The sequence below is a fragment of the Scleropages formosus genome, chromosome 24, assembly GCF_900964775.1.
Source record: "Scleropages formosus chromosome 24, fSclFor1.1, whole genome shotgun sequence".
Lineage (NCBI taxonomy): Eukaryota > Metazoa > Chordata > Actinopteri > Osteoglossiformes > Osteoglossidae > Scleropages > Scleropages formosus.
In genome coordinates, this window is record NC_041829.1 from 15,234,791 (window position 1) to 15,259,837 (window position 25,047).

The 25,047-nt window shown below is 42.0% G+C and overlaps 2 protein-coding genes across 9 annotated transcripts in view; one reads left to right on the plus strand and one right to left on the minus strand.

Moving 5' to 3' along the window:
• The window catches only part of LOC108939668 (C-terminal-binding protein 2), an 83,014-nt gene extending 74,585 nt beyond the window's left edge, over positions 1–8,429 (plus strand). For 6 of the 7 annotated variants that reach the window (XM_018761175.2, XM_018761176.2, XM_018761178.2 and 3 more), the window contains 5 exons: positions 1,824–2,038; positions 3,714–3,844; positions 4,294–4,421; positions 4,825–4,942; positions 6,291–8,429. In XM_018761175.2, the coding sequence (XP_018616691.2) occupies positions 1,824–2,038; positions 3,714–3,844; positions 4,294–4,421; positions 4,825–4,942; positions 6,291–6,471 (773 nt within the window). In that variant the 3' untranslated portion in view covers positions 6,472–8,429. Of the gene's footprint in view, positions 1–1,823; positions 2,039–3,713; positions 3,845–4,293; positions 4,422–4,824; positions 4,943–5,271; positions 5,347–6,290 lie in introns of all 7 variants that reach the window. The other variant, XM_018761181.1, reaches the window with a different exon arrangement.
• A 2,073-nt stretch (positions 8,430–10,502) lies between these two features.
• On the minus strand, positions 10,503–24,536 carry zranb1a (zinc finger, RAN-binding domain containing 1a). 2 transcript variants are annotated; one of them, XM_018760813.2, is made up of 10 exons: positions 24,024–24,536; positions 21,378–22,245; positions 15,625–15,812; positions 14,957–15,110; positions 14,240–14,311; positions 13,730–13,928; positions 13,480–13,600; positions 13,192–13,321; positions 11,948–12,177; positions 10,503–11,614 (listed from the first exon to the last, which is right to left on the minus strand). In XM_018760813.2, exons 2-10 carry the CDS (start codon positions 22,198–22,200, stop codon positions 11,396–11,398), a joined length of 2,136 nt encoding a protein of 711 aa, XP_018616329.1. In that variant the 5' UTR covers positions 22,201–22,245; positions 24,024–24,536; the 3' UTR covers positions 10,503–11,395. The 2 variants fall into 2 exon arrangements, with proteins under 2 accessions (XP_018616329.1, XP_018616328.1); XM_018760812.2 differs by having other exon boundaries at positions 14,957–15,113.
• Positions 24,537–25,047: the final 511 nt, after the last annotated feature.

The window sequence follows — 25,047 nt, forward strand, 5'->3', positions numbered from 1 at the left end:
AGAGACATCATGAGACATTTATCATCTGGCTCGCTGACGGTTACGGTATAAAACTCACAAGATCACTAACTGTGTGTTTCACTCTGCAAAGGATGCAGACACTCTGTCAACGGGCACAAAATATGTGATGCTAGATAGTCTTCATTTGATTGTGAGATTAAGGCTTTATTTACACTAATAGTCACTGTTTCGAGTGTAATTTAGAGGTTAATGCACTAGATTTAGCCATAAAACAGGCAGACCGACACCACTGAGGGACAAAACCCTTTTTGGGTATTAGAGACTAAATGTGTATCTCTTCTCTAAAATGTTTGATACAAGCAGCAATTTAGCTGTACAAAACAGAACAGCCTTTACGGAAGTTAAATGGGTACAAAAAGACAAAAATGCCATTTAACAAAATGAAAAGTATGTGTATATACAGTGTATATATAATATTATATATATATATATACTGTATATTTTTAAAATTTATTTCATTTTATCCATTCCTAAAATGATACAGCTATTCAGTGTTGTACGAAAACCCATAAAGGAGGAATGTACTTGTTTTTTGGAAGCAAGACTGAAAATCGTACTTTGCGGTAAGCATTTTAAAACAGGTTTGCATTTGTACACAACAGACAACAAAGGTCTATCAAAGGATCACGAGTGTTTGTTTGGAATTGTGGCCTGTAGCCTCCATGAAGGACATGAGATATCGTGTCCAGGCAGTGTGACTCCATCTGCCCATTCCAGACCTATATTATCGGCTTTATTGATTGGCAGAGGAGCGCTGTAATAGAGTTAGTTCTGCTGGTTTCTGTAGCAGCTCCAGGCGCAGACGGAATGCCTTTTGATGGATGCAGCTGTCTCCCAGGCTTTTGTACTCGAGGATAATTCTCCTGCGAGCGGTGCCCTCGCAGCCGTTACGAAGCTAAGAGGCCCGGCCGCTTGCAGCCGCTGTATTAGAACATGATAGCTCAGGCTCTGTAGGACTTATTGACCCTTCATGGCTCAGCATGGGAAATCCATCGCGTTTCTGCGGGTAGCCCTTTTGGTAACTGAAACATCTAATGTGCATGTTTGAAATTCATGGAGGCAGGGGTAGTGTTCCTCTACACTGCCATGTTCTTCTCAAGCTTCCCTCGATGGAAAAAGCAACATGAAGTCATTGCCATCTATCTGCGAATTGTTTGTGCCCATAACGGATGCCGCCATGATGCTGATGTGTCTTGCCGAGCTGAAATGAAAATCACGTGGAGCTGTTCATCTGCATTCCAACGTGGAGCACACGCTGAGTTCGCACTGATAATGATGTGTTCTCGAAGCATCCTGGACATGCTGCGAACTCTCCCCCACATCGCGCTGGTTCCTGGAGTTTGGCAAGCAGGTGTTACAAGCCCACGACGGTGTTTCAGAGTGACAGAGCCGTTACGTTGCGAAGTCCGCTCCTCCTTCATTGCCCCTCCTCCACAAGAGCTTGACTGAAATCAGAGCTTTGAAAGGGTGAACTTCATTAACCTTTATCTCAGTATGAATTCACCTTCAGAGCCGTTGTCAGTCACAGTGACTGACATACAGTCCAGTCACTGGGACAGGTGTCCTTTCGATGCTGTGTTCATTTGAAGAGTGACTTCACACTGGCTTCTCATGTGACATGTGATCATAGCGCTGTGCTGAGTTTGCCTATATCTGGTGGCATACATATTCACGAGCGATTTCAAAATATATGCCCCCCACACTACAAGCACAAAACAGACACACGCGTTTGCTAATCATGTTTGATCCTTAACCTTAGCAACACAACCACACCACAACTGTCGATCCTCTCATTTCCGCAGGTCGCTCAGGGCAGGCAGTGGCTGTGAGGGCCAAGGTGTTTGGCTTCAACGTGATCTTCTACGACCCATACCTGCAGGACGGGCTGGAGCGCTCATTGGGCGTCCAGCGTGTTTACACCCTGCAGGACCTGCTCTACCAAAGCGACTGCGTGTCGCTGCACTGCAATCTCAACGAGCACAACCACCACCTGATCAACGATTTCACCATCAAACAGGTAGCAGCTCCATTCCCTATACATGCACGAGCCCTTCGAATAGTTTAGCTAATTAAGAGTGTGGATTAGGGTTCAAATGCAAACCAGCACCTACACTGAGGTTAACTTTACATTTATTCATGCAGCTCATGCCTTTCTCCAAAGCAACTTACAGTATAAAGCTACTTTACAACTATTTACCCAGCTGAATAATTTTACTGGAACAATTTAGGGTAAGTACCTTGCTCAAGGATGCTACAACTAGAGAGGAGATTCAAACCTGTAACCTTTGGGTCTAAAGGCAGCAGCTTTAACCACTGCACTACCAGCTGTCCCTTTCTATGGCATCTACATGCCCTTCCTTTTATAGTGACAGTCACTTCTATGGACTCTATCAAAGTTCTCACTCTGGCCATTGATATAATATATACCCATGACTCACTCCTGCATTTCCATTTTTCATTTTAACGTTCGACTTAAATTAAGTCAACTACATGCATGTATTCCTTAAACAGCTAACTTGTTAAAAATTAGTCTTAGGCTACTGTTTCTAATATCCATAACCTGCCATTTCAAATGACACCAAACGTATAGTAGTGTCTTGTGAAACTTAAAAATGGGGAAACTAGGTTATTAGGGAGAATCTTCTTTATAATAGAATAAAACAAAGATAGTTATAGACTAAATAATGTTAATGGTTGTCAATGTTTTGAGTCATTTTTGGACAAAAGTGTTTTGGTTCCAGACCAGAATATAATTTTTCCAACAACAAATAACAAAAGTAGCTTGTTCAATGTTTACACCAGAGAAGGGGTGTATGTAACATAGGGTCTCTGGCTGGCCAGCCATAGGCGAGCGTATGTTGAGCAGTTTTTTCTTGCCCAGCGTTACGAATAAGCAGCTTACATGAAACGTGAAAATGGCCAGTAGACTTGTAGATCCTGTCCAAACGTTGTTGTGAACTGGCCTGGCCAGAGAAATATTTCTTTTCCTGTTTGCCACGGAGCTGGAGCCTCAGTCCTTTTTATCTTATGTGTTCCACAGAACAAATCAAGATTTTTCTTTGACTAATGCGCTGAGTAACAGCGGCCGGTTCCTGCTGATGTCGACTCTGTTGGCAGGCTGTGAGATGTCAGCTCTCCAAAACTTGGTTCTGCCCATCAGCTTGAGTTTACACTGATCCTCCGCTGCCACCTGCAGGGAGTTTCGGGCCACTCTGCCCCTTTTTGGCCACGCGGTTGCTTACGAGCCTCCTCCATCTGGGATGTGAAGTGAATTCGCCACAAGTAGTGGGCTGGGGTTTATTTCAGATGACAGGTTATTTGTTCACAATAAAGTGCAAATCAGTGCTGAGCTCCAGCTTCCTTTCAGCCTCTGAACGGAAGAGAGGCTGTGTGTCTCCCACAGTGGTTGCGACAGCCTTGGGCTGTAATCAGAGCTTTACAGCAGCAAATAAAAGCACTGCTTGGAAAAGTGTAGGTTTTCTTCATGCCCCGGATTTCATCTTTAGTAAAGATTAAGGGATTACATTCTTTCAAGGACTTTCATTTGATTGTTTCTGGTTTGGCATCCCATTTTTTTTAACCAATCACAGATTCTCCATGCTGAATTTGTTTCTTGTCTTTCTTGAGTCCTTTAATGGCAGCTAAGTGGAAGAGGTCAGATCAGCTCAACACTGTCCCTCTTGCCTCCCCAGATGCGCCAGGGGGCCTTCCTGGTGAACACAGCGCGGGGAGGGCTGGTGGATGAGAAGGCTCTAGCCCAAGCACTAAAGGAGGGTCGGATACGTGGGGCTGCCCTTGATGTCCACGAGTCAGAGCCCTTCAGGTGAGCAGCGGTGTCATGTAGTAGGGGTGAAATTCCACGCACCTGCTGGGGACAGCAGAAATGTGCAGACCCAGAAAAACAGGGTAGACCTTGCTTTCACTACACTTCAGCCCCTAACAATTGGACTGAAGGCATTATTGGTGCAATCTCTTGATCTTCTTTTAACTGGTATAAATTGAGAATTATGCAAACATTACACCTACCCAAATAACCGAAAAAAGCAGCCCGCCACTCTCTGTGGGAAACAGAACAGCCTTGTTGTTAAGAAACACTCCCCTACTCCGTGGGCCCTCGATGTGCCTCGGTTATTCGTGTTGCCCTTCCCGTTTGACAGCCGGCTGCCAGCAGCAGATGTAGAGACCTCTCCATTTTACCATCTGAACGGCTTAAGCTGTCTCAGCACCTAGTAATATCTGTCCATGTAATGTTTACTCCATTTGTGGCCCAAGCTTTGCCCAGGGACCTTTGAAGGACGCGCCAAACCTGATCTGCACCCCCCACACGGCCTGGTACAGTGAGCAGGCTTCTCTGGAAATGCGGGAGGCAGCCGCCACCGAGATCCGCAGAGCTATCACTGGTACGTCCCCCCCCATCCCTCAAACAACCCAACATCCACCGTGGTGGGCTTCCTCCGGCATGCGCTTTCCATTACCCATATGCCTCATTTCCACTTCAGTGGGTCTCGTGCAGTCGTTAGGAAATCTCTTAATTGATGTCATCATTAGCCTCCTTGTAGAAACACAGAACAGAGACCCCGGGGGTAGGCCTGCATGATAAGATCTTGTTTGTTAAATGATATTAATTTGCAATTGTGTATTGAAGCCTCATATGTTTGGGTCTGGGTGATTTCGTTAATATGTGCTGCTCTCATCTTTTGGGCATAATGATTTTTTTCTCTTTTTAGTTTTTTTATTCTCCAATTCAGGTCTGTGTGTGATGTTAATTATCTCTCATTCTCTGTGTGTCCCCTGCCGTTCCAGGGCGTATCCCTGACAGCCTGAGAAACTGCGTCAATAAGGAGTTCTTCGTCAGCACAGCCCCCTGGGCAGTGATGGACCAGCAAGGAGTTCATCCTGAACTCAATGGTGCCGCCTACAGGTAGGTTGCAGAAGTGCTACTGAAATTTGCTACTTGCACAAAGTCATCCTCTTAATTGTATGTACTGTATTGCAGCTCTTTGTCTTGAAAGATTTGATGGAATGTTGAATGCAGATCTAATGACTGCAAGCTTTTTCTGAGATAATGGAGTTCTGTAAACAGCGGAATATTTGCACTGGATGTAGACTGGCCAGGCTTCAGCTGGGTTAACTTCTCTACACTGCACGTCTTGAAGGAGCCTTAATGCCTCCTTGTCATTGATATAAGGTTGATGTACTCCACCTCTCTGCCTCAGTGTCACAAAAGGACTGACTGCTTTTCTCACACAGCAGAGTGAACCAAACTCAACAGGCCATAGCAACCGGTGGTCTCCAAGACAAATTATATACCTAAATCAGAACCAGGTAAATACTCAAGACCCAGGCCTCTCTTGGCTGGTCAAGGATAGATGTTTCTTTTTGTACTGCCTCATGTCCTCACACTGCATTGCCAACCCAAGCGCCCCCCACCCAGTCCCCATGCCTTGATAAAATGAACAAAAATTCCAAACTCCTATGATAGTCCACATGTAGGTCCTTGCTCAGTGCTGCATCATTTTCAACCTATGGATGAAGACTGTTGCACTTCTAAAGTGAATATTTTCATTTAAATGATCTGGCAGTCATCACAGTCCTACTGACAGTCAGCTCAACCAATTATGGGACCATAAAGCTAGGCATGGTCCTCTGAGCTGCTCTCAGACACAAAGCTGATATCCCTAATCACAATCACAAGTGGACCTGAGACTCAGTGAACGTGTGCATGACCCTGTCTCCTTAACCTGCATTCATCTGTCACACCCTTCTTTTCACCCACCAGAAGTGCAGACATCAACGTGCATTGCTGTCTAGACTCTGTCTGAAATTCTGAGCTTAGCTTGTGTGATCAACATTTTTATGGTTTTCATGCTTTTGATGCATGCTCTGCAGTGCCTGCTTTAACTCAAGGGCTGGATGATCGGAGGCAGTTCTCAGCTTGAACACAACGTTCAGTTTGCAGTTGTGCTTGTACCTGCTGCCAGCCAAATGTAGAACAGCCATGTACTCCAACTGGACCTGCTTTGCCAACTTCCAGAGTAGACCAGACTGACCACTGAGCCATGCAGGAGATAGTGGTAGTTTTCAGAAACATAGCTAGAGGGTAGGATTCCTCATGGAGCAGTGCCAGGTAGATAGTCGGGCTGGGGGATGTTTCTGATTTGAACGTGGTGCAGTCTGGTGGTCCAAAGCAGTGCACCACCTTTGACTTAAATTCTGTATCCCTACACCCTTTTCTCCACCCTCCCTCCATCCCTTCTCATGTTACACAGGTTCCCGCCGGGTGTGGTGGGTGTGGCTCCAGGCGGAATCCCCGGGACGATGGAGGGCATGGTGCCTGGGGGAGTGCCCGTCACCCACACCCTGCCCTCGGGCACACACCCCTCACAGGCGCCCTCGCCCAACCAGCCTGCCAAGCACGGCGACACCAGAGAGCACCTAGCCGAGCAATAGCAGTAGACCAGGAGCGTTCACACCGACACTCAATCCGGGACCAAGGGACAGTGAACCATAGCCCTTTGCCACTCAGCACTGGGGACCGCAACACGTTCCACGGATTTGTACTTTTTTCTTTAGTTTCTTTTCACTTTTCTTCTTTTGGTCAATATTGCAACTCTTTTGGGAATGCCAGTTTTTTCCCATGGACGTTCTTTGACTGTTGTGTGCGCCTTGGGGGGGGACAGCTCTGGCCCTGACCCATTCACGCCCTGTCTCACTGGACGACCTGCTTCGTGATCAACCAGTCGAAGAGCTTGGAGAAACCATGATGTCAGACATGTCACTGGACCCTGCCCCCTTCCCAACCTTATACCTTTGCTGTAGATTCAGTACTCCCTCCGATCACATCAAGTCAATATGTGGCTTTAAGTTCCTCTTCAAACTATTGTTTCAAGCCCCCAAAGCAATCTCTTTTTTCCTTCTTCTTTGTTGTGAAAGTATGAAATCTAAAAACATATTTTAAAAAGTATATATATTTATCAGGCAAGAGAAAAAGGAAGATTGAAAGGTTGCCCACAGCAGTGGCAATTGACAGTGACCTTTAACCCTTTCCTGGCCACACCCTTTCACCTCTGACCTATCTCACATTTCTGAATGCACTGTCAGCACCGAGGAGGTAAATCTATACAAGGGCAATTTCTCTATATCCACAGTCTGCTTCTGACTGTAGAGAAATTGCTGTTCATTTCAAAAAGGAGAATGTTTGCTGAACCTTAGCTAAACATATTGTAAGCTGAACTTTTTGGGGCGGGAGTGCAGTTCACTTGTATTAACTGCAGCACAATGGATTCCTATGAACAGCAACAAGTAAGAGTGTTCTTTCTAAACATGGTTTGTAAGCAGTGGTTCTGTAATTTAGCTCAACAGAACATAGCTGATTCATACACATTTTATATAGAACAATTTGTGATTCAAGATGTAGCAGTTTAGCACCATGTGACTGCAGGTATTTACCTTTATCAAACAAGTCAATGTACCATAGCATATACTTTCAATGTATTACTTTTTGGAAAAAAGGTATCCCTAGGGAATACTAGCATAAGCATCTGCTTAATTAAAGGAGCTCAATCCAGACAGATATCCTCATTATCTGATTTCTCACAGGAGGCAGTACAACAGTGTAATAGATCTCCTGCCATTTCTGGATGAACATTTCTCTTTGGTTTCTGTCATACATATATAATAATGAGCGTCACAGGAAAGGGTTAAAGCTAACTTGCTGACTCAGGAAAACCCATTTTTAGCAGATTTTTCTCTCCCCGAACCCCAAATTTTGTCTGAGAAAAGTCTGGAATATTTTATTTCTCCTTCCCTTCCCTTTTCACCTCCTTCCATTGTGGTATTTTTATATAATGAACACATCCCTTGTTTTTTGGTGTTTAAAGTTTTACAGAGTCTGTTAGATTTGTATTTCCTAGGTAAATGTTCTTATAATCATAGTCCCATGTGTACCCTCTGCTTTACCCTCCTTTTCCCTGTTCTATAAAAGGCCAGTCAGAGCTCTTGGGAATCGTCTACTCTGTGAGAGCAATAGCAGAATCCTACTAGTGTCCCAACAATAGCAAGAAAAGGCTGCCAGCAGTATGTTTTGTTTTAGTGTGAGTATTTGTATTTGTTTCTTGTACAAGGTGAACACATAGCATTCAGTGCAGTTCGAATAAAAAAAAAATACAATCCCGACATCCTATCCCGTTTTGTCTTAATGCCCTTTTTTCTCCAAAAGGAGGCGCTATACAACTATTTTACTTCAAAGATGAGAAACCTGCGCGCGAGCCGCGACTTAAGAATAATTAATGATTATGGCGCAGCCACAAGGAAGTTTTTCGAACTTTAAAGCATCGTAATAAATAGCGTATAACAACATGCTCTTACACGGCATCCCTGAAGTCCTCTTGGGGATTTCTAGTTCTAACTCACGTATTTCGCTACAGTTATTGTATTATATTGATAATAGAATAAAAGTAAACATAAAAAATCGCTCTAATGAATTTATCCATGATTGTAGGATCCTTGCAAAATAAAGATTCAGTTTTTCTTAAAAAAAAAAAAAAAAAATCTGCCTCATCTTCATCACCTAACTTCGTTCACAACTTTACCTCAGAGGGAATGTTTAGAATTAGGTCTGTCCTTCGACTTCGTTAAAATGAATAAATGTCCATTCACAGAGCCACGGGGGACAGAACACTGGTCAAAAACCACTATATATGAGGTTTTACAGGCCTAAACTGAACAAAATAGAATCAAAGACAGTACCGCTCCTTACCGCCGCAGTACACCGGAAGCCGATCTTCGTAAAAGGCGCCAACCGGAAGAGCCCTCCGCGAGCTTCAGCCGTCTACTGTTAAAAACAAGCACTGTTTTCTATTAATTAAAGGTGTACAAGACACATGGAATTCCTGAACTCACAAAGAAAACATAAATCCGCACACAGCTACACCCATTAAAAACTAAAGCAAAAAGCAAATAGAAGCAAAACTATACAAATACTAATTGATTACCTAAATTACTGTAAGCAAAATGCCACTGCTAAAAGAAGCGATAGCATATTTAGAATATTCTCTCCAAATATAAAGAGGGCAGCTTTCTTCCTTTAAGTTAACTTTAACTCTAACTTTGTTACATGTTTGCATTTTTAGGGATGTTCGTTTGTGCACCATATATATATATATATATATATATGGTATTTAAAAGTAACACTATCACCAATAACCAGCCAGTTTTCCTTTATTGAGTGAAGACCATTTTATTTTTTGACTGGGTTCATACATAAGTAAATATCACCACGGTTGCTCCCCATGTAAGAAACTGCCAAAAAGGGAGTAAAAGAGCAGGGGATGTTGCAGAAAATGGTTACGGGTAGCACTGCTGAAGCAGGACCCACGTGTCCTGCCCCATTGCACGACTTTCCAGGTCAGGCAAGCTTGACAAGCGGCTGCTCCACATTCTCCGGCGGATAGGAAACTGGGCCTCCAGTTCCGGAAGAGTGAGAGCACACCATGTTTCCCCCCCCAAAAAAAAAAAAAAATCAGAGGCCTGTTTTGAAATACAACTCTAAGGTTTAGTTTTGTAGATAAGATCATGCCTGCTCCTAAATGATACAGGATGTTCAGTGGAGGATCTATACTAAGAATGATTTCATTGAAGACTAATGAATCTGCATCCAGAAAAACAGTCCTGAATTTCACTGCAGATCCTTTCCATTTTAAGAAATCAAAAATACAAGTGATCCAAAGGGTGTCTTAGAGGTAAGGACTTCAGTTAATGCATACCAGTTACAGTATTTTAATGTTAATTTTAAAGTAACATTTTAAATTTCCTTTATACTTACCTTAGTTTCACCTTTACATCCCACCCCTATTTATATACACTCAGTCTGTTGAGTGCAGATGCTACCCAACTATGAGAAAGGTTTAATTCTGGGGGAATAAAAAGTTTTCATAAATGCAAAGCCACATAGAAGCACTGTTCAAAACCACCAATGATTTACGTTACATCAAACTGATTAAATACAGTTGTTACCAACAGCAATAAAGCCAGTGGGTGATGCCAACAGTCAATATTGGGTCCCCTGCCTTTGCTTTGGTTCAAAATGTGTCTTTGTATATAATATTGTAAAAAAGATTAGTTGTGCAGGGGCTTCACATTAAAAAAACAATTTAAAAAGTTGAATAAGTAGAGGTCTTCTGCAAATCTAACTCAGTCCTACTAACAAATTTGGGCATGATGTAGCACAGTCATCTACATTTAAAGAGTGGAATGGAATGGTTGGAAACAGTCAAGTGATCAAGACACCACTTTGATATATATACTTCAAATTTTAGGGTCACAAGATGAGCTGGATAGGTAAACATTGCCAACAAAAGACAAAACAAGATATGAAAACAGGACAGAGGGGGGCATTCTAATTTAATGAGTATTTTTTTTCCTCTTTCCTGCCTTAATAAGCACCTGTGTTGTAACAAAGAAATGAGGTACTAAATCACAGACAATATTCCCCTCTCACAGCAACTTTTCTGTGCAACTTCTTCCAATAATGAATGTACAGGTAACCAGACAAAAAAAAAAAAAAAAAAAAAGACCAAAAAGGGAGAAATAAGTAGGGTGCCACCTTGCCAAAATAAATAGGTCAGACTTTTTTAAAAAAGCTTCCAAAAGGGTAAACAATGAGGAATAACAATGAACACAAACTCTCCTAAAAAGACACCACCTTTGCATTGAAATGAAATTTCTGTTTCTTACCACAATACAATGTTGATCAGGCAACTCTTCCTGTTTATTTAAGTGCATACTAATTAGTGTTTGTATTAAACAATTTCCTAAATATACTCTCCGGTGTAAAAGTAAATGTAAAGGGGCCACATAATTGGCTTATCCACCCCCTTTTCCAACAAGTCACCCAACATCTTTAACATCCACAGGGAGGACAAGATGAGGGGTTCACAGGCAAGCAATTCAAAATGTGCTTTTATATAAGTGCTCATGATAAACCAATATAAAGTTTGTTTTTCATTGCTGGTATTTCTTCTATTAAATATTTTGTTGAACAACCACATGCATTACATTTATGGAAAAAGATGTACATATGGGGAGAAAGAAAAATTCAAGATTCTTACTTTTCTGTAAACTAATCTTATTTGAACCCATACCAGTTCAGTTTCGCAGCAAAGAAGAGGCCCTTCAGTCTTTAATTTTTCCTTTATTTTTTATGGTTGTATTTTAGGTGTTTAAACTACCACAAGAACACCTTCCTTCCTTTCCTTTCAAAATGATGGTGAAATGTCCAACCCTCATCCCCATGGTGTCAACAAAGGCGCTTCCCTCTGTTTTGCCTGATCAGGTCAGCAGGACTCAGAGGATGTTCCTTGATCCTGCAGACTTATCATTCATCCTCATCATCATCATCATCCTCACCATCGGACAACGAGGTGCAAGGCCTGATCTGACGATAGCCATCCAGCCATTTCTCCACCATCTGCGTAACAAGTGGGTGGTTCCGTCGACGGGAGCTTTTTTGCATCGCCACCAGAACACCTCCCTCTGTAACACAGCAGTCCAGCCACTCCCGCAAAAGCTTTTCCTGTTGCTCTTCATTCCCCATCTCCAAGGGAAGAGGGAAGGAGGAGGAGAGAGATACACACACACACACACACGAAAAGTCAGTGGGGGCTGTTTAGGGTGGCTTTGTCTAAATGCTCCTCTGGGAAACTTTAAAAACCCAACACTATAAAATCCAAATAACTGCAAAGTTATTCCATGGTTTAAGTATACATACTTATTGTACAATCAATACCATGTCACGGTAGAGATGCTTCCAAGATGGCTTAAGTTTTTGACCCATTCTTACAGAGAGGTGCATGATGGTTCAATTAATGCTGTTTCAAGGGATCACTTTACACACAAGCAGTCATGTATTTAACAGAAAAGCCCTCACCTCCTGTGCTGACAAGAAGTGCACATGCAATAACTTCCTTTCGCTGTCCACCAACGGCAGGAAGGTGACAGTGACGTCATCATCAGTGTTGAGGTTGGCGCCTGCGCCCCGATTGTCATAGCCATCATTCTCCATAGCCACCAGTGCAGAGAAGTGGCCACGCGTGTACCCAAGGGCAATAGGGCTTTTCCAGCAAAAGCTCTGCTCCCACAGCAAAGGCAAGTACACACCTACAAGAGCAGTAAGGCAGAGTTCAGGCAGAACCAAGCACCATCCAACACACTCCATGAGACTTGCAATGAAGCAAATACTGACAGTAGCAAAAATATACAATAAAATCAAACCACTGAAAAAAAAAACACTCTTCATGCACTAAAATGCTTTTTTTTTTTTTAAATTAAAAAAAGCCTTATGATTTATAACAAGTAGCTAGGGGAATTGCTAAAATATGAACAGCTTTGTGGCTCCAGACAGACTCAGGCTGTGCCTTTCCATGGAATACTACTGGCCTCCTTCAGCAGAAACTACTCTGTGAAACCCCATGCCTCTTCCAGCATGAGGTATGCCATATTACTCCTCTGCTGATGACATATACATGTCCTTGCTGATCAGCCAAAACATATGCGCACACACAAACACACTGCTGGTTCAATAGTATTAGCTATGTTTCATGTATAAACATAGGTCATTTAATGTCACACAGATACCTCACAGTAAATACAATTTGAAATAAATTTTCCAGCTGGTTTTAAGGCAGTTTGCATTTTGACTCTGCAGGATTACAAAAAAACTTCAGGAAACATGCACAGCTAACTAACATAAGATCTAAAAATTAAAGAACACATTGACTATGTGGGTTTTAGAAAACTATGTAAACATAAGCAGATTACATCAGGGTAATTCTAATTGGGCTATCAGCTTTTCAAGACAGTGACTAATACTTAAGGGCATAATTTAGTTCCTGATTTGGTCTAAAAGCTTTAAGGAACCCTGACAATTTAAACAGAATTAAGTTTTTTTTAAACTGTGCTTTAAAACTGTATAGTTTCACGAAATGTAAAAACTTAAGGCATGAAATTTGCACACTGCAATAGCCATGGTATCTAGTATGAGGGAGAGTAGATAACCAAAGCAACAGAATATATGAAGAAAAAACACCTTTGAGATTACATTTGAATGGAAAATATGTAGTTACAGCAAACCACACAAAAACTTTCAAACTCTTTCCCCATGAAGCTGCTCACCTTGGAAACGAGTGTATCCTAATGTTTCGCCACGGAAACTCTTGTAATACTTCACTCCATAAACTATGATTGGTCTACGAAGAATGTGTGCAAGAACAAAGATGTGGGTCTGTTCCAAGCTCGCTCCAGGCTGAAAGGTTAGAAGAGCACACAGAAATCCACTCTGTCATTTAGCAGTGACTTGTGTTAAAACTTTAAATTGTTTATAGGTTTTAACTAAAACCCATGTTTACACATCACTATGGAGAGTAGAGTACTTTTCACCATGCCCAACAGGAGGCGACATACCTGACTGGCCAGTGAGAGGATAAAAGCCCAGTCCTCCTGCCACTGCTCCTCCCTCAAAGAGAAGTGTAGGCCAAAGCTCTGGGAGTACCATGACTCCCACTCCTTCCACCGTGTGTAGAACCTGAGAAAAGAAAAATTGGGCATTTCTGCTAAGCTGTTATGTAGAAACAGGAAATTATACAGTGAATTCAGATTCATGGTACCAATGAAAAGCCAGCGAGTCCTCATATCCCTCACAGCTCAAGCATACCAGTGCGAGCAGTCATGCAGGCTGTCATGTAGAGTCTTGCGAAGAACCGAGTCTTTGTCATAAATGCCCCAGGTGGCCTGCAGCACCGAATCCAGGAGGCAGTCACCTGCCGTACGGTTCCACAATGCGTACAGACGACTGTCCAGCCGCGTGCCCAACTCCAGCGACCAATTTATAATTGGAGACTCCTCTTCCAGCTCTGTGTCAACAAAAGGGAAACTCATGAGCTGTCTGTGTATTCTACTTCCCAACCATTCCCCTAGTTGGACCAAAATGACCCAATTAAATTTGATAAATGGGTCATGACACCTGGGGAGTCTTGCAGCAGCAGGAGTCTGCACTAGGACGAAGTGTTGCTCAGTGCTGGAAATTCTAGCACTTGACTTATTTAATTAGAACACAAGCCCTTTCAGTTTACCAGCAGAGATGAACACATTCAGAACAAGAATAAAATGCAGACATTAACATTTAAGGATGAAAGTAAATACTACAATGAGGATTTCGTCATACCTTTCTGCACATCCCGGTCTAATACCTCATCAAACAGCTTTTCTTGAACTGATGGAGGCAAGTCCTCGATATCTGCAAAGGAAAGGACAAACAGAAAAAAATAAAAACGACCAATATAACTTAGAACGTTAGCAATTAAACACATGCTAGCATTGTTAAACCTATTATGAAGAGAACATCACAATTTTATCCAGAACTTTGCTTTAAATTTCAAAGAACACACTCCACAGTGAACCAAGTTTAATGTTCGGTTAAAAGGTAGTTTAGAAAAATATATGCAGCACTTAAGAAGCTGACATGTGCATCACTAAGAGATATGAGGCAGCCGACAGTATAGTGGTTAGACCAGTTTCCTTCAGACCTGAGGGTCGCAGGTTCAAATTTCACCTACAACTGCGATACCTTTGAGCAATATAACTACACCAAAATGCTCCAGTACAAAGAAATTACCCCAGTGTGTAAACTGGTAAATAACTGTAGGTAGCTTAACACAAGTTGCTTTGGAAAAAAGTGCCAGCTAAATGAATAAATGTAAACGTAACTACAAACTCTTCAAGAAGTGTGGCCTGCTCCAGTCTTTCTATGTAGATTAAACCTATCCTGACATACCACAAAAAAAAAAAAAAAAGCACAACTTCATGTAGGCTAAAATGTAAAATTTCTAACAATGTTATTTGCATTTCTTTGTTTTATATTGTTTATTCTAGAATTTATCACCTGCAGGTAGAGTGAAGGTAACAAGATCTGTGAGGAAATAACAGGCAAAATCTCCTTTGCGCTGGTGTAGGGAGGCGGCCACCTCCCGGCGAATCTGCTCTGTTAGCTCTGGGCATACCATAGCTGGGATGCACTTTGCCGCCTGCTGGGAGACCTGCTTAGAGGTGAGAGACAATGGGTTGGGGGAGGCACACACTTAAATGCTTACATGAGTGCGCTTGTCAACATTTAGCATTCCATGTACACTAATTACCAGTCTGGCTCCCCTAGTGTCAGTGTTATGACATCATACCCCAAAAGGCCAATAGCCAGGCTGTGATTTGCATAATTCATTGTTAAATCCCTAAATCAGGGCATAAACCAGGTCTGGTAATAATGCTGACCTCCAATTTGCATGGTGAATGCAGACACACACAAAAGCATCATATATATAATATTATATATATTCTGTCTGAGGGGCATGCTATCCTGTCTGTCATTGCAAAGAGCCTTTCCCATTACACTTCATAATCCCACCATGCTTTGGGTGAGGAAAGCTGAAGGAAAACATGATTTCTACTCATCATGGTTTTGTTCTGATAAGATCATATATTTACAAATACAGACAGGCCACTTGCATACATTTACCAGTGTACAAGATCACACCAATCCAAGCTTCCATATCTTACCTCTGTAAGGAGAATGGCTAGCATATCCTGCCGTTGGAAACGGATAGCCAAGTGAACTAGGGTGAATCCATCATCAAAAGCAGAGGGTCGATTCAGGAGGCGCACCTCATCAGCTGTGAGCTGTCGCGCAATATCCCCCCCGGAGGATTTGTAGGCCTCCACTGCAGACAGATCCCCTTCCACCACACCTGCAGTCCAAAGACCATGCAGGGAGGGTCAGTGAATTCACACAATGAGGCCAGTCAAAATAGAAATGACTCATCTTAGACATCCAACATATAAACATTTTCATTTCTGTCAATTTTACAAAATCCCTTTTAAACATAGGGGAAAGTACAGAAATACATATTCAGCATTTCAAACATCTTGAGAAGTTTGTAAAGAGGTTCCAACACAATGCTTACACAATAGGATGTTTCATTTCAGCTGTGCCAGTTGTGCACATTCCAGGTTGAGAACCAAGACAATCCTTTTTCAACAACTAACACTTCTTGCTTAAGCCAAAGGAAATTATTTACTGTAAACATATTGCATTGTGTATGAAATGTTTGGGCTATACTGCTGGCAGTTTCCATACTCATTGCTAGAATCAACACACAGATCTAGTATGCTGTGCATCAATTTTGCCTGGTGGGCCATTTTTTAAAATACCAGGAGCATAACAATGCTCTGAATTTAAAACTACTAGAGGGATGTTTCCAGGGGCTGTGAAAACTGTTAAAGACAAAGAGTAAAGGAGAGAAAATCTAAAGATAAACAGACAACAAAACTAACATATAACATCAATCTTGGAAATGAGTTTCAGAACTAAAGTCCCAAAGTTTAATTCTTTTCTACAAGTACCAGTTATAACTGCTGACAGATTTTCAGGAATTACAGCTGTAGAGCAATGGTCTCAAACTCAGTCCACAAACAAACTTATAGATCGGTTTTCACTCTTGCATATAGCCCTCCCTAATAGGTCCAATTATTAACCATACATGTCCAAGTCCATAAAAAAAAAAAAAAATGAACTGCAAAAGAAATTCACCAGATACACAGTATCATGACTTGCAATCAGATGTATCATTTGAAAGAGAAAATTGTATTAAGACGAATGACTGGAAATGAACCCCAGTTGCTGACAGAGAATTTTATTTGTATTCCACCACTACATTAAAACAAAACCATTATATTCATTGCCACTGTGCATAAACACAGACAATACCATGCTACTATCGGACACAACCCTGAAATATGTTTCCAGTGCTAATGCTTGTCACAGTTCGGTAAACTAAAGTGTTTCCTTCAGGGAAATTCAGAGGAAGACCACAACTGGAGTCTAAAGCAAGAAATGCAGTCAACACACTGCTGGCTAGATTAGGGGCAAAGAAAGATTCAGAGGTTGAAAAAGATGGACTGTTGAAAACAAATATTCAATCTCAACAGTTCAAAGTAATATGCTATTTGACTTTGGTCACTGGCATTACATACTCATGGGAATGAGGCAAAGGGGCTAAGTGCTAGTGAAGATGCCACACAGGGATAACCTTTCCCATAAGGATTTCAACATCCCTGCATGAACACAATTGGTGACCATCTCATAAAATGTATTGTGTTAAATAAATGACTGAGCAACAGGCTGTGTAAGATCCCCATGTTAGGCATGGTGGACATACTGACTGACTGGATAAAAGTGACCATAAAGCAACCTTGAGCTTAAAGTTTGCTCCCTCTGGAAACTGACTGGCATGTGCCAAAAAAGAAGCTCAAGCCATTAGAATCTGTCACAGCTAGAACCAGACAGCCCAGGCTTAGTCACATCTTACGTTTCCCTAGAAGCCAAACCCTAGAATGGCCTGCAGGTTTGTGCTGTCTGAGCATGGATTTCAGTCCAATGACCTTCATCAACAAAACCCTTACTCATTTTCCAGAACTGCTACCACTTTCAAGGCAAGGGCATCCTAACACATCAGCAATCTCTTTTTGTGGCTTCTCTCAACTGGTTATGCCTGCAAAATGTGCATGAAGAATTACACCCCATTAAGAATCAAATTTTCTCTTGCCTTAAAATGCCAAACCTGATGCTCAACTTCATTAAACAATGAATAGGAGGGAGGAATATACCTTATTGGTGCAATTGTGCACATAGTAATACAAATTAAAGGTCAGTATAGCTTAAGTCAATTTACAACTAATAACAACATAAGTTTTTCCTAATCTAGAATGACCAGGAGGGGTGGGCAGCCACTGGCACTTGGATCCTCAGTTTTCTCCCCTCCCTTCACTTTCAGCTGGGAGTTTTTTTTTTTTTTTTTTGGTTCCTTTCCTCCGTGACCAGTATGCATACTTACAGCTTTAATAACTGCATGGATAATAGACTCTAGTATACAGTCAACTATCTTATTTGCTTATTTGTTTTATCCCTTTGTTTAGCACTCTGTGAGAAAAGCACACTACAAAAATAAATGGAATTATATGATATGTAAACAGGAATTTACATGATACTAACTTAGAGATAATGTACTAAGCTATGCTCTACATCAGTTAACGTTACAGGATCTATCCCTTGACTCAAGAACTGATGAGAATTACCAACTCTCCATACAGAGCTCCTTCTCAAGTCGAAATACAAAAAGACTAAACTGACGATCTGCCTCCAGAAACGGGTTGCTAATTTTAACAGACATCCTGTACAAAGCCATTACTTGCAAGGGAGTGCTAAATTATCCTGGGAAGTCAGACTAAAATCACCCAAAAGTCTTTGTGCTTTTTAACCAGAGCTGTATGACAGACCAGTACAATATACAGACCCCTGTCATCCCACTGGCAAGTCACATTTTAAACAATTTCCACAAGACCTTTTTAAACATGTGATCTAAAATCATAAGCAAGTTATTGGTGTGAGACTGAAACAATATAATGTAAAAACTGCTAAATCAACTGCCATCTTCTAGGTTGAGCAGCAATCACATCTTTCTGCCCAAAGAAACAAACCCCTTAAAACATCAGACCAGGATTCATAGGCCTTTTAATAACCATGGCACAGAACATAGTATAGCTAAGACCTACACTCTTGGAGAAATTCACGAGGAAACCAAAGATCTGTCAAGGATCAAGGGATGACACAGTACAAAGATTTTACACTACAATTTTGTACTTGTACCATTCACCTCAAATACAGCTAAAATTCCATGAACACATTAAAAATGGAAAAGTTTTCAGTTAATCACCTAAAAATAAATTTGTGACATTTAAAAAAAAGATAAGACAAAGATGTTTCTCAAGAGTTGTCATTTCAATTATTCCAAAAGCATATTAATTAATTACTTATCCATAAGATTTGAGGGTAAAGCCTGAAATGCAAATGTGATGCAACTTATTCAATTTTAGAAAACAAAGTAGATTAACAATTCATGTCATGCTCCAGTAAAATAGCAGCAATTTGGTCTTACACAAGTGGAAAGATAGCAGTTTTAAACTAATGCTTCTGATTTAATTTTGGGTTGAATCCTATTACTCATTCAACCAAAAACTAAACAGCAAATTAAGAGCTCAGATGCAACAAACACCAGAATGCGCAGCAAGGGAGTTCCAGAACCAGGGTTGGAAAACCCCTGTGTTAAACAAGTTAATTTTAACATAATTAATGTCCTCTTAGAACAACATTTTTCATTGTTAATGTGTTTTGTATTGTTGAAAGATTAAATCAATGTCTTCTAATTCTTCCCACTGTCAATACTATCCAGAAGATAATTACACTGTTGTATCATTACTCCCAACAAACAAGATACAAAACCCCACAGCTTCACACAGAGATCACATACATTATCACAGGACTCAGAACAAAAAAAGGAATCTAGCACATCACAGCAAACTCAGGACATCCTGGGACATGACATGTTAAGGCTGTCAGGCTGAATGACCTTCAAAGCAGGAGGAAATCGCTCATCACTGGGTGTGTGCGGACATACAGTCCAAAGTAGACTTGAAGTGTCCTCAAATCCCAATGCTATGAAACCCCATTAGTCCTGGCAAACAACAATGCAGAGCAGAGGCTAATGACCTGAGCTAAGCTTAAGCTGTACCCTTTAACAATTTGGTCAGCGTTTGCTTCAGTAAATGTGCAGCTTTATAACAGCGGAAGGTCAAAACTGTGAGCCAGAATGCTCAGAACAATGGCAACTGCAATGCAAATAAACAGCTATTCAAGCCTAAACAGTGATTCAAGTTTTAGTGAAAATGTTTGGACTGCATTGCAATAACAGCTTTGTACAGTAACACACCAACAGAGAAGATTCCAGGCTGCAAATGTAAAATCCTGTTTACAGTGCTAAAACAGTACCATACTAGGTTTGCTACATATGACCTGGCAACAAGCAGGCCAAGGTTGAGACCGAGGTGTTTATTTTTTGCAATGTGCACATGCTAAGAGCTATTTTTACTGCAGAACAACTGGCTCAGCACATGAGCACCACTGTTTACAAGCCCATTTGATTGAGATCCAGCAGCCTCTGTGGACCTTGGCTGTTGGGGGGCCTACAGCTGAGATTCAACAACCACCAGTCTCCGCTATTCCATCCTGCAGCCAACTGGGGGCCCCAGTGTTGAGCTCCTGTACCTGATACACATGGCTCAGTATAGCCAAGGCAGTAACAGTATACTACTAGGGACAGTAGTGGCACAATCATTTATTCATTCAGTGATACATTCTTTCACTCACATCTTCATCCACTTCTTCCTCCTCTATTCAGTAACGAAACTCCTAAAACCCCATGCACAAATCAGGTAATCATATCAGTTATTTTGGAAAGTAGTAATACTGTAAACAAGATATTTACTAGACACTATATTATGTAATTTAAAACAAAACAATTACAATCAAAGGCACTGAAGAATCACTGAGCTGCAGCCTCTAAAAAGGAAAAAAAAAAACGAAGACATGACACCCACTGGATGCTTAATAATCCCTACATCATCTGGAACTATGTCAAAACATTTATACTGTCAACATAAACCTAGTAAGATACATAAGCTATCAATGAAAATGCTAAACAGCATTATGATTTTAACACATGCATTTAATCTGCTTTAAACTTCATTATTTTCCATTTTTTTTGATGCAAGTATCAACTAAAGTACATGTACAAGTTCAGGGCACACAGTCTACTTAAGCAGAAATTCAGCCTCTCACTGCAATAAACGCATCTGCTGTCTAAAAGACAAGCAATCCTTTGTTCAAATTTTGCACAAATGAGCATATGCAAGTCATTCACCAAATCATCCCTACTTCCATTGTGATTAAGTTGGGTAGAAACACATGGGGGGACAGAACTGTGTGGTTATCAGGGAAACAACCAATCAAACATTAACCTGTGGCAGATCACCAGTGGCCTCCTCATGTTAGGACATCAAAGGACAAACCACTTTAGGCCTCACAATGCTAGTGTTGTTATAACCAGAGAAACTGGAGTGCAGCACAAACCTGTCCTTATATGGTGAAATCAATTGCTTCTAGCAAACAGAACACAGAATACCTGTATACCAACTGAAAATGACAGCTAGAAATCCTAATCTTCCATTACCATATTCTATTACTGAGACGAACACCGAATACTATATTTAGGACATAATCCATTTCCCCCGTAATTCCTGCCTGTCAGAAGAGAAAACAAGTGTGTAGAGTCTGTTTTCCCATCAATAAGCCGGTTCTTGACTATTCAAAAAAACAAACCTTTATACATGTATACCTTACACTGCAAAAGGTAACTCACCAGCACAAGCATTCAGAAAAAGCCAATCTGTTTTCCTCATTCTGTTTTTGATCTGCTTTAGTTTTTTGAAGTCCACCTCAAGCTCTTCTTTGCTTCCAACTGCCCCAGCTGCCAGCTCAATCCGCTGGAAGTCCATTTTAACTTCCGACTCCCTCTTGGAGGTTGGGGGGGACCTTCTCTGCCCCCCACTGCAGCTGCTCCTCCAGTGGGCTCGGTCCTGTTCATTGATGACAGGTGATGGCTCCTCAGACTCTGCCAGCTCAATGGCTTCCGGGCTGCTGGGCCTCGGGTGGTCACATACCACACATCTGCGTGTCTTGGGCCAGTTCTCATAGGTGCAGGCAGCACATGCCCAGCGCTGTGCACGAGTGTTCAGCCGGTTGCGATCGTTGTACTCCTCGCAAGGGTCAACCGGTGGGGGCGGAGGTATGGGACGGCCACCAGAACCCGAAGACTGGGGCGCCTCGGCAGGACTGCGGGCCCGCTGGCGCTGGCACAGGCACTGAGTACAGCGTACTGCACGTGGCCAGTTCAAGTAGGTGCACATCTGGCAGGACCACTTGCTGACTGCCTCAGATGGGCTGGTGGGCTTAACACGGGGCCGTGCGCTTGAGTCAGGGCAGATGAGCAGGGCACCCCCGCCCTCCAAGAATGGTGCATCCCACTCACGACCTGCATCCAGGCTGGACCCGCTCTTGAAGGGGTCCTCAGTGATGATGGTCCCGCTGGGCCTCTGGGCACGACACATGGTGCACTTAATTGCTGACGGCCAGTTCTCGTATGTGCAGTACTCACAGGCCCATTTCAGCCCTCGCTCTGTCATTGTTGACCAGCTGTTCCTCAAGGAGACAAAGCAGGAAGCTAGCAGCTGGAACACAAGCAAAAGCACATCAGGGCAGCAAACAAAAAGAACAAATTAATCTCAAATCAAATGGGTAGGCATTCACCTCAAAATGAAAATCTAAATTTAGATATTACCACACAGAATTTACCTGTATTTATTCACTGTAGTAAGATTTCCCATAGGTGCAATATTTATCAACAAAACTACATGAATGCAAACAGCAGACCTAAAAGTTCAACTTTACATTAATTAAAAAAAATATATATATATATATATATATTTTTTTTTTTTTTTTTCCCTCCTCCGGATCACCTTCAATATTTCCAAGTATGCAGAAAACAAGTTCCTCTGGTGGAGTGGTTAAACCTTTTTTGCAAATGGGGGGGTGGGTGGAGACACCCATTCAAAAAACCTATAATGGGTAAACAGAGGACCACCAAAATAGTATTATGTGGTACAGTTTCACCACAAAGGTTTTGATCTATGGCCGAAATTCCTTTTTCCGGAATAACTACCATACAAGCCAGAGTACAGCTTTGGGTTCGCAAACACACACCAGGGAAAACATGTATTTGAAATACAAAAATAAAAATGACCAAAAAAAAAAAAAAAAAAAAAAAAAAAAAACAAGTTGAGCGCAGGCATCTGTCACCAGTAAGAACACTGCACCTAAAATGCACTTCAGTACAGATCCTGTATATGCCAAAGCATGCAAGGTTGCAAGACAGTTCAGTATTAATAAGCAGTATCCCCAAAAACCACTTATATTGCACACTGCTTGCATGCACTAAGCTTTGATCATAGACATGTTTTAAAAAAAAAAAAAAAAAAAAAAAAAAACACTTTAAGCAAGTCTTACGTGTTAGACCACAACTTCCACAAAAAAAAAAAAAAAAAAAAAAAAAAAAACCTAATGGTTGAAATTAATAGACTAGTGCTTTTGTAATGCGAAAAGGCTTTTCATCGTGTTGAAATTCTATAAAATACCAGTATACTACAAGTTTACAAGCAAGAGAGTGAAGAGCAGGCAGCACAAGTGCAGTAAACTTGTTTCCGGTTGGAACCCAGCTGTTGAACCCTCAAGTGCGTTCGTAAATGTGTGAATTTTTTCCTTCCTTTTTAAAAAAAAAAAAAAAAAAAAAAAAAAGGCACTAAATGGGTTAGGATAATGAACGACGTGATCTAAATATATGTATATTTAAAAATCTATAAAGAGTAACTAAGAGGACACGGTTATGAGCGCATTCCGACAGTTCAGAGTCAGATCATGGATGACGGACAGACGAGAAACTTACTTGGTGAACTGTTTGACTGACCAGGCAGGACAGAACCGAGAGGCCTGAGGCAATTTTACTGAAATGTTGACACTTTTAATATATTTTTCTTAAATCATCAACCGGAACTGATCAATTTAAAGCAGCGATCTTATCTCGAATTGTCCTGAACCAGAGGATGAAGCGTTCTCGTATTCATCCGGCTATAAATTAAGCGCCTCGCCTCGGTTGTTATTAAGAGTGAACTATCATCTCTCCGTTAGCCATGTAATTACAATATACATTATGTTAGTAATCACCAGGCGAGGGGCCAGTTACCGTGGTAAAACCGAGCAGTGAGTGGGTAACAGCGAAACGGTCCCGTTATGTCGGTGGGGACACGACGACCAGCCGCTTGAACAAGTGATCCCACAACGCAAAAATGTCGCATTTGTAACGACGTAGACAGCTTTACTGCGAATTCCTCCAACTGTGTGTGCCGACAAAAGTGTCACTGACGTGTTTTGAAGTATTCCTTGAAGGCCTTACCTTTTCCTGTCTTTATGCTCCTGTCTCCAGCGCCCAACGGCAGTCCCACCGCGCTCCGCGAGCTGCGCTCCTCGCGCTCTCTTTTTCTCGCTCGCTCGCTCGCGCTCGAGCTGCCAGCCACGAGCCCCGCGGTTCTTCTAGAGCCGTCGGTGCCGAGCCCCCCGTTCGCTCCCAACCCGGTCGCCCCCAGCCCTGCTCTTCTCAAATCGTCCCGAGCACCGAGCTCTCGAGCTTCCCTCAAATCCCAATTTACTCCGGTAATTTCCGAAACCCCCCCCCGTTTACATGTTTCCAATCAATTCCCGTCCTCGGCCTCTTTCCGCTCACAAGACCATGAGACCCCTACAACCTTCCCCCCCCCCTACCTTCCCCCCCCTTTATGTCGTGTTGTATTCGGATTCTTCACAATTTAAATACCCATTTTTTCCACAGTAGTGTTTCGCCAATTTCTATAATGGCGGCGGCTGAGAAGCAGCAGAAGCCAAAATAAACCTTCAGCACGGGCAGGATGACAGGGACGTCACGCACCACCTGGCTCCACTGTCTACACTGATTGGCTTCCTCTGAATGCACCTCGTACTGACCTATGAGAGCACGCGCCTGCCCCGTGCACGCTGATTGGTTCCCTCTGCGTCCACCTCTCGCTGACCTATCACGGTTCTCGTCTCATCCGTCTGCGCTGATTGGCTGCTTCCGCATGCACCTTGCATTGACCTATCGGAGTGCACTATTCCGCCGTACACGCTGACAGGCTCTCTCTGTGTTTGTACCCTTGTGTTAACCTATCAGAGCACACGGCTTCACTAATAGTAGTAAATTGTCCCCCTATATAAAAGGAAATATATATACTATAACGTATAGTTCGTTTTCTCGGCTATGAGTATGACAGTGTCGTGCAAATTATTAAAACAAATCTGTGCCATCTTGGCCAGAGCCAATAGCGTTCGTTTCTCCAATCTGTGCAATAAAAGCAAAACTAAGAGCGTGCGTGTGTGTGTGTGTGTGCAGGGTTTTCAGAGTGGGA